This window comes from Erithacus rubecula (genome assembly GCF_903797595.1).
Source record: "Erithacus rubecula genome assembly, chromosome: 3".
Taxonomy (NCBI): Eukaryota; Metazoa; Chordata; class Aves; order Passeriformes; family Muscicapidae; genus Erithacus; species Erithacus rubecula.
Window position 1 is genome coordinate 4303570 of NC_136689.1, and position 9835 is coordinate 4313404.

General features: G+C 47.5%; 1 protein-coding gene across 2 annotated transcripts; it reads right to left on the reverse strand.

Moving 5' to 3' along the window:
- Window positions 1–302: 302 nt before the first annotated feature.
- Window positions 303–7979, reverse strand: LOC306800064 (solute carrier family 22 member 13-like). 2 transcript variants are annotated; one of them, XM_079301863.1, is made up of 10 exons: window positions 7711–7979; window positions 6341–6444; window positions 5754–5908; window positions 5482–5650; window positions 4941–5061; window positions 4313–4407; window positions 3594–3808; window positions 2247–2355; window positions 1194–1404; window positions 935–1074 (listed from the first exon to the last, which is right to left on the reverse strand). In XM_079301863.1, exons 1-10 carry the CDS (start codon window positions 7975–7977, stop codon window positions 1051–1053), a joined length of 1470 nt encoding a protein of 489 aa, XP_079157989.1. In that variant the 5' UTR covers window positions 7978–7979; the 3' UTR covers window positions 935–1050. The 2 variants fall into 2 exon arrangements, with proteins under 2 accessions (XP_079157990.1, XP_079157989.1); XM_079301864.1 differs by lacking the exon at window positions 1194–1404 and having other exon boundaries at window positions 303–1074.
- Window positions 7980–9835: the final 1856 nt, after the last annotated feature.

Here is a 9835-nt window from a genome sequence, read left to right on the forward strand (position 1 = left end):
GGCAAACAAATTAGGGAGGAGAGGAGCTCACCCTTCTCTTTCTTTTGCATGACACTGGATGACACTAAAATGTCATGACTGAGCTGGCAGCAGCCAACTGAAGGTCACTGTAAAAGGCTCACCGTGACTGAGGAAAGCTGTCCAAATGCCCACACAGTTTGGCATCAAATTGCAGCTTTCCCATGCAATTCAGGAAGCTTCTACAGCTGCTAGTAGAGAAAATGAATGTGTATTGTTTGTTGGAAGACTTTGAAAAAAGAAAAAAATCCGTATTGAACTCAGCAACTCTGCTTTAACACTCTGTTTCTGCATTGTTTGTGTCTGATGGAAACAAAGCTTGTTTCCATCTGCATGTTAAATTACAGACTTACAATTTCTGTGTAGAAAACACTCCAGAGCCAAGAGCAGTTACAAAGGCCAACTTTGAAACAGTAGAATAAAAAAAATCAACACCATTTATTATTCACATATTGCATTACAAGTGTCTCTTATCAAACTCAGAGCATAATTTATATTATTCATGTAGAAACTCAACTTCAACAGCACATGGAAAGAAAAGCTAAATAGGTGTGTGACAGGGGTGCAGTGACATCCTGATCAAACGTCGAGGCTTGGGCTGAGGCGCAGCCCGACGACCCAAGGGATTTAGTGCAGGAGGGACAAACCCAGTGCCCGCTTTTGCCCAGTACAGCCACTCTACTGGTGATTCTTTATTGCTGTAAAACACAACAGGGATGGTTCCACGGGTACCAGCTTGCAAAGGACTGGGGAACACGCTGGGAGGCCAGCCAGGCATGACCAAACTGGGTTTCAGGGACACTTGGAAGTGCATCTGTTCCAAAGGCAGAGTGACACACATCTCCTCTCCCTGTGTCCATGGATATTGTGTTCATCATCTGAAAGACCAGTTTGCAGTTTGCCTCCCTGGTCTGCTTCAAGAATTATGGAATCAGACTAGAGTGTTAGTAGATGTCTGTCCTATCACCGCTTGCTCTCTGAGCATCTGCAGACATCCTTCTCCAAGTCTCTGTCATCATCTCTGGTGTCTCATTAGCATTTTTCAGTTGTCTGCTCCTGAAGATAAGAAAGAAAGAGGAGGAGATGAGACTGTATTCATCCCTGATTCTGGCATTATTTCCTGGCCTTAAAATTGGATATTTCTTTCCCTAAAATTCAGAGCTCCCTGTACCCACCTCAGGGGGGAGTTGGTTATTCCTTGTGTCATCTGACAGGTCAACGCCGCGTGTCTCGGGCAGCAAGATGCAGGACAGGGACACCAGCACGGGGATGCTGCCGAAGATGGCCATGGGGATGGCCCGGTGATACTGGTCCAGGGGGATGATCAGCGGGGCCAGGATCCCGGCCACCCTCGCCATGGTGGAGCACAGCCCCATCCCGGTCTGCCTGGGGAGAGAGGGGCACCGGGAGCTGTGGGCAAGGCTCAGAACTCCTGGATTGAGTGTGGCCCCATCACCACCTCCAGCCTTGGTGTGTTGGGTTGATGTGGCCACCAATGTGCATTCTGTCACCATATGTTGAATCTGGGTGGGGCAGTGACCCTTATCTCTGTGGCACATATTATCTGCTAACGGGCCATCTTTAAACCAGCTGGGCAATCATCTTTATCTTTTCCACAGCCCATCCTCCCTCCAGGAGATATCATCTGCTGCTGGCCCATTGAGTCCCAGTGCATGGCTGATAAAATTCCATCATCCCACTGGGAGATGCTCCAGCCAGGGGAGGAGCCAAACCTTTCCTACCCAGATAAAAACTGAAATTTTGGACAGCAAGTTATTCTGTCTTTTCACTGGATTCCAGAAGAACACCAGACCTTTCCACATTATCCCTAGACCTTCAGAGGAAACTGCACCTTCTCAGGAGCACTCCTGCAGCTGAACCACATCTGCCACTGCAGGAGGATGCAGCCACCATTGAATGGGACTGCTGCCACCACCCTGACTGACTGACAGGGTGTGTCAGGTTGGATTCTGACTCTGTCAGTGTTTTTGGGATTGTTCTTTGTAATACTGCATTTCTATTTCAATTTTCCTAGTAAAGAACTGTTATTCCTAATTCCCATCTCTTTGCCTGAGAGCCCCTTAATACCAAAATTATTGTAATAATTTGGAGGGAGGGGGTTTACATTCTCCATTTCAAAGAGAATCTTCTGCCTTTATTGGCAGACACCTGTCCTTCAAAGCAGGACACTTGGCCAAAGGAAGCCCTGATGTGTGGGGAGAGCTCACCTGACAGTGGTGGGTAAGAGCTCAGCGGTGTAGACGTAGGAGGTGGAGAAAGCAGCTGTGGATGTGAGCTTGCCAATGACAGCCAGGACGGTGATTGCCAGGGCCTGCTCTGAGGGGAGGAGGAGAGACAGCCACTGTAACCTCCAGGGATGGTTCACTTGGGACCACAGCTCTCTGCAGTGGGATTTCTTGTCATGGCCCTTTCTGTTAGACTTGCTAAGCAAACTTACCACTGAGAGGAATGTTGCATTGTCTTTACAAGCAAGCTGTAGATGTGCTGGTAGATAAGATTAGCACTTAGAGATAAAAGAAACAATGAGATGGATTCCACTGATTAATGAATGGAAAAAGATGTTTGCCTTTACAAACAAACTGTAGGGTTTGCTGATAAATGAAATTGGACATTGGAAGATGAAAGAAGCAATGGGGAAAACTGTGAATTGTAGAAGAATTAAAAATTAAAAGGGAGGGTTATACACTAGAGGGGAATCTCAGGTATCTGGTATTCCGGGAAGTCTGTGCCTCTCAAGTACCTCAGGGAATGGGGAAATGGGGGAAATGCAGCCAGGAAATCGGGATAAAATTTGAAGGATACCAGGAGAATGCCCGATGGCCTCTCCCTTTATTCAAATAAAGCAAAAAGGACTCCTCTGTCTCCTTTTTGAACATAAACTTCTGGTGTTTGTGGATTAGTTTTCCTGACGCACCTAGCTCATTGGAATGACTCGCAGCATCCCCTTAGCTGGAAAATATCCTCTGCAAAGAGAATCCAGATTTCTCCTGAGCCCTTGGGCATTTTCTAGATCTGCAGCTGAGGTGAGCTGCTGAGCCACCACAGGTGTTTGGGGAGTGCTTGGTTGGAAATGCCATGTTCTTGACTTTGAAAGCATTGGGGAGCCCCACTGTTACCTTCAGTCTCACTCACACCACTGGCACAGCAGCAGGCCTGGGGTATGGACTGGGGCACAAACAGATACAAACAGATGAGGGGGAGTGGGCATTTGTTTTTTCTCTTCATCTAGGAAAGGGAGACATGGTGGCTTTTCAAGCACTTCTGCTGCTGTACCTTTCTGCCAGGAGGTGATGGTGTCTAGTGGGTGGTGGTGTCTAATGGACACTGCCTACAAGGGCTGGGAGCTGTGGAAGAGCCAGGCACAGCCCTGAGGGAGAAGGAATCCAAGGTGAGGGGAGGTCAGAATGCTGGGGATGAAGCCCCCTGGGCTGTGACAGTGGAGGCAGCTGAGCCTGAGTGTGAGATGAGTGAGGGATGGGAAGAGGATGGATCTGAATGAGGGTAGGGATGTTCAGGGCTCTGCCCAGCTCTGCTCACAGGAAGCGAAAGTTCACCTTCAGGGATGCCAGTGAGGATGAGACATATCAGGCCAGACACCAGCAGGAGAGTGCCCTGCACTTTCTTCCTTCCAAACCACTCCAGCAGGAAAATGCAGGAAATTCGAGCTGGAAGCTCCACTGCCCCAAAGGCCAGCTGTGTCAAGTAGATGTCCAGACCAAAATCTGTCACACTGAGACTCAGCCCATAGTAGACAATGCTGTCTGCAAACCTGAAATTCAAGTAAAGCAGAATAGAACATGTCACCACATGGTTTTATGGAGGTTTATAACCAAAAATTAGAAAAGTTAGAATACATGCAACTTCTTTAAAATTCCAACAATCTCTCTTTTGGTTCTAGTCACCACCTTTGACAATTCTGTGGGACATAGTTGCAGGAGATAAAGCAGAATGGATCTCTATATGGTCAGCAAATACTAGACTGAAAACCTGCATTTCTAGATAGGTACAAAACTACTGCAAGGCCCAGGGATTGCCAAAGCTGGAATTACTCAAGCCTTTTTAACAAAACCCACACAATCATGGATAATCATCTTCTTTCCATACCCAGACATGGTAAATCTGGTCCATTTGTAGGTGGAGATAGAATGACAGCAGATAAAGACATACCATATATATTACCAGAAAAGTCACTTTAATTTACCATTCTTGACAACCATCAACTTCTTTTATCTCACCTAGGGGTTTTAACAGAGGGGACCAGGGAATGTCTTACCAGACACATGACATAATTAAAGTCATCTTCTGGAGGTGCCTCTTCCGAAAGAGATCCAGCAAACTTGCAGACTTGACCTCTTTCTCAGGCTTCAGCTTCAAAACACAGGAAGTCAAAGAGTCAGAGCAGGGAAAGGAAACCCATGTCCAGCTCCTTTTTGGTGGGACTGGCCTGTGACCCCCTGTGCTCTGGGAGGGAGGGCAGCCCAGTGGGGCTGGGCTGTGCCTCTGTGCTCTGGGTGCCCAGCACAGGGGGGTGACTGACAGGTTCCTCAGGATGAACATTTTTTTCCCCAGTGTAGGAACTTTGGGGTGGGCAAGGAGGGAACTCCCCCCTCAGGCATTTCTGCATGGAAACCCACAGACTAAAGAGAGACTCTGTGCTCATCAGTGACCCTGCTGGAATGCTCCCAGGAGAAAAGGCAGGGAAGCATTTCAGCCCTTGCCACATCCCCAGGGACACCCCAGCAAGCTCCAGGCTGAGCTGGTCCCTGTGTGACTCAGCTGGAGCCCCAGAGCCCAAGGGCAGCCCGTGCCCAGTGGGATGCAGAGAGGTTTTGGGATGAGCTGAGCTGCAGGGGCTGCTGCAGGGCCCAGGGCAGTGTGTGAGGATGGGAACCCCCCAGTACCTGCTCCAGCAGCTCTGGCGAGAGGCTGCGCTTGTTGGTGGCTGCCGCCTTCTGCAGGAGCTTCTTGGCTTCCTCCACTCTGCCTTTGGTCACCAGCCAGCGAGCTGACTCTGGGAGCACCCTGCCAGGAGGGGAGCCCAGCACATGCTGCTGTGTCCTGCTGAGCTCCCCCACAGCCCCTTTCTCTGGGACACGTCCAGCAAGCCTTGGCCACCACAGAGTCAGACCACAGAACCACAGAATGTTCTGTGTTGGGAGGGACCCACAAGCATCATCAAGCCCATCTCTAAAGTGAATGGCCCATGGGATCAATGGGTCTAAAGAGCCTAAATTTAGGCTCCATTTGGAGACCTGAAGCAAAGCAGCTGCTGCTCTCAGCAGTCCAGTGCTCAGGGAGATGTGCTGAGCTGTGCGGCAGCTCCTGCAGCACCTGCACTCCAATGGGAAGGACCCAGCTTGGTTCTGAGCTGCTGACACCTCCTCATTCACAACCTCCCACCCATGTTGTGTCTTCCAGAAGCTCAGCCCTGCTCCTGCTTACCAGATGTAGAAGAAAAGAGCAAACATAGGAGCAGATCCTGCGATCTCCAGCAGCCTCCAGTTGCGAATCCCGTAACTCAGCCCAGCCACTGACATCTGGCCGATGGCGAAAGCCGTGTGAGCAATCAGCACTGCCTTGGGCCGGTAGGAGACACCAACCCATTCCGTGGCTAAGAGGAAAAACAAACCTTCAGGCTTCTCTTTGGGCTCTCTTTTGTTATTAGATCTTGGGAGGCCACTTGTGCTGCCTCAGGACAAGGGCCTCCCACTCACCCAGGGATACGACTGTGATCATAATTCCTGACACCGCAGCTCCCACGACAAACCTGAAGGTGATGAACACATAGAAATGGGGCACAAAGGCAGTTGCCAGGCCAAACACAGCCTGGAGGAGCATGCAGATGAGAAAGACTGGCCGTCTGCCTATCCTGTGGAAGAAGAGGGAAGAGCCAGTCAGTACCTGCAGAGATCCCATGGGCAGAGGGAAGGGCCCAGGAGGGGTGAAAAGTGATTTGAGAACCACAGGAGATTTGACATCCATGTGAGCATAACTCCTCTATACACCCCAAGAAATAATGTGCAGAAAAATCAGTGTCTCCAGTGTTGGCCCATCATGTTCTGGCAAAGCCTGAGATACAAGCAGGGCTAAACTTGTGACTCCTGAAGAACCACCCCACAAGGCTATATCTGCCTCTTTTCAACCCTCAGACATTTCTAGACCTCCCAGGTAGTCCCAGATGCCCTATCTCAGGCAAGGGGATTGAGTCTTGTGAAGGGAGCAGCTCTTGTTCAGTGCATGGACATCTGGGCTGTCCCTGGGTGCTGGGCAATGTCCCTGGGAAGGAACTGTGTTTCCTCACCTGTCACTTAGCATCCCAAAGAGCGTGGCTCCTACGAGAAGCCCAGCCATGTAGATGGACTGGGAGACATCATTCAGGACAGCCCTTTCACACACCAGGTCAAACTGGAGGGAGATAAACACAGATGTTGTTGCTTTTGACAGACACCAGCTGCTTTCTGGGTGTGGGCAGCCTCTCTGGTTTATGGTGGATCCAGGATCTGGGGGCCTGAGCTCTTGTTCCAGCCCCTGGGAGCTGAAAGCTCCTCAAAAGGGCTTGAGCCCTTCCTGGTGAGCACTTAGCCACAAATCAATGGTGGGATGGACATGAGGTGCTCAGCATGCCTCTGCATGTCTGCTGGGATCTGCAGGATTCCCCTCCAGCCCAAATATCCCTGAGGGAGTGTCCTGGTTGTCAAATTTTGTTTGAACTGTGACCTTGGGGTGAGAGCTGTATCAGCTTTCTTCTCTGGCTGAAAAGGCCGGACAGGGTGGAAAGAGGAGACCAGTGTGTTTTTCTGGTAAAGGAGGACCAGCAAAGGAATGAGAAGGGATGCAGGTGTTGAAAGCTGCAGAGAAGCCTTGTCTGAAATGGACTTAATGCTTCAGGGACACTAAAGAGCCTTTGCAAATGCCAGAGGCTGGAGTTTCTCCTCTGTTCCAGCTCAGAGGAAGGAATTAGTGAGGAAGTGCTGGAGCTGGCAGGTAGGAAAGGAAGGAGGAGGAATGAGGGGAAGTGAGAAAGGAACAAAAGTCTACAGAGGGAGAATCACAGTATCACGGACCATTTAGGTTGGAAAAGACCTCCAAGAACATCAAGTACAACCTTTGACAGACCACTACCATGTAAACTAGAAGGTGGGAGATGAGGCATGATGGAGAAGTTGAGGATGCTAATAAACAATAATTAAAATAATTAAAACAATAATTAAAATGCTAATAAACAAGACTTTTGCTCATCTGCATGGCCCCTGGCATATCTTGTTGCAGCCCTGAAGGTTTTTGGAGGCCCAAGAAATATCAAAGACCACCACCTGGAAGGTAAATGTCTTTCACAGAGAAAATGATATGAGCAGAACCAGGCTGAAGAACAGGGGATGCTATGGCAGAGATGCCCAAAAGGCCCCTCCAGGCAGATACAGATAGGTAAAGGATCTGGATACTGGAAAGGGGACAGATGGTGGGCAGAACATGTGCTGGACTGGCACCCCCATCATCACTGCTTGTACCCTCCCCTTCATCATGGGATTCCAGCTGTGTGATGGAGGCAAAATCCTGCAGGAAATCTCAACCTGACCACACCACAGCTGGTTCTGTCTGACCAAACCACAGGCCAGGATATTCCCATCCCCTCCTTTCCACATCCCAGCACACCAAACAGCAAATACAGACCTCAGTCAGCAGGGATGGTGGCTGTCCTGAGGGGTACACCCAGCCATGGCTGCACTTCTGTGTGTCATTCAGCCCATAGGCCAGGATGGAATCGAGGTCCCAGTCCACTGGGGAGTACATGGAGCACTGCTCGAGCTGCCCGTCGGCGCCCCGGGGCAGGGTGAGGTTCAGCTGCTCTTCCTCCGTCAGGTTGGGGCCCACAGCACGGATCCAGCTGGTGTCACAGTGGTAAGGCACCTCCACAACCATGAACACTTGGCCAACCATCTGGAAAGGATTGAGAAGCAGTGGGAGGGACACGAGCAGGACCAGCAGTTTCTGGAATCGCCCACACTCCCCCAGAGCCCGTAAGAGATCCGTGAACTCAGCCATGGTGAATTCCTCTGTGGCCAGGCTGCACTGCTGCCTCTGGCTTAAAAAGGCAAATATTAATGTTTAAACTGTGTGAGCACTAAAGCCCTAATCAAGTCTGATAAAACGAACACCTGTATTAGCACACTAGTCCATTTTGATGATACAGTGCAGTCCTCCATGCTGCACTTTGTCACCAGCCATTCCCTCCCTGCTCTTGGGAGCAGAACAAAGGTGCCAGAGCACTGCCACTCTTGGACAATGTATGGTGACATCTTGTTCTTTTCCAGCCTGAGACATGTCTCAAGGTCTCCTGAAGGCAGCTGTGCTGCAACACAAGAATTTTGTTTGAGGCATGAAATTGAGTCTCTCCAAATGAGGGTTAATTTTACTGTTTGTGGGGAAGCAAACAGAGTAAATTTGCTGCTCCTATTAATATATATAATATTCATAATGCACATTATATAACATAAATATATAATATATAATATATAATATATAAAATATAAAATATAATATATAATATATAATATATAATATATAATATATAATATATAATATATAATATATAATATATTATATATTATATATTATATATTATATATTATATATTATATATTATATATTATATATTATATATTATATATTATATATTATATATTATATATTATATATTATATATTATATATTATATTATATATAATGTATAATACTATATATAATAGATAATATATAATAGATAATATAATGTAATATAATATAATAGATAATTAATATATAATATATAGTGCATCCTGGAGACTATATGTAAGACAAGCAGAACGCTTCTCTGGACCAGGAAATATGGTTGGTAGTCCAGTAGATTTACTCTTGACAGCTGTGTCCCAAGCTCTCTGTTTTCATTTATAGAAACCCTGGTTAGTCATAAAACTGGATCTAAACTACATTCTCTTGAGGATAATCCTAAAATAGACCTGGCTTAGAGAGTACCCTCAGGGAAAACAGCATGTTACACACACAGACATTCAGAGCACACAGGATTTGGGAAATGACACCATCTTGGCTTTGCCTGAGGTTCTGATGTCACTTGAAAAGCAGATTATCCTCATTTCTGCTGCACATCTGAGCTGCTTCCTGGGCAGATTCCCTGAGTGGTTTGTGTCTTTATTCCTGGTAAACTGGGCATCTGGATTGCCCTCACTGTGTGAAATTTTCTGTGTATTTTGACAAAGGTTGGTTTTACCAGAGCTCTTGGCTGCTTTTACCAAAGCTATGAACACATCACTAAACCTGCTCATTTCAAACCTCTCAAACTCTTTGTTTTTCACTCTTAATACCCATAATATATCTGAGCCTCCAACAAAGTCACTCCTGGGTCACACAGGCCTGAAATGGTGTTTCATGAGTGGGATTTGCTCTGTTGTGCTTATGAAAGTCAGTAAAGGAGAAGAATATTGGATTTTAAAGCTTCCCTCTCTAATCTGGAGTGGGAGAGTGAGATCATATTGGTTAGTGCTGTTCAGAGTAAAGGAAGAGAGGAGTAAATGTTACTTAGAGTTGTGTAAATTCACACCAGTGCTGTGCATTTATCAACTGCACACACCACACAGCCAAACATCACTCAGCTCTGCATCCTTGGATGGGGGGACTTGCTGCTATTCAGAGACATTCCCCAAGCAGGAGGTTGAGCTACTCAATTTCCAGAGGTTCCTCTAACCCTAAATCCATCTCTGGCCTTTTGGTAGGATGACTTGGCTGAGGAGATCTGTTCTGG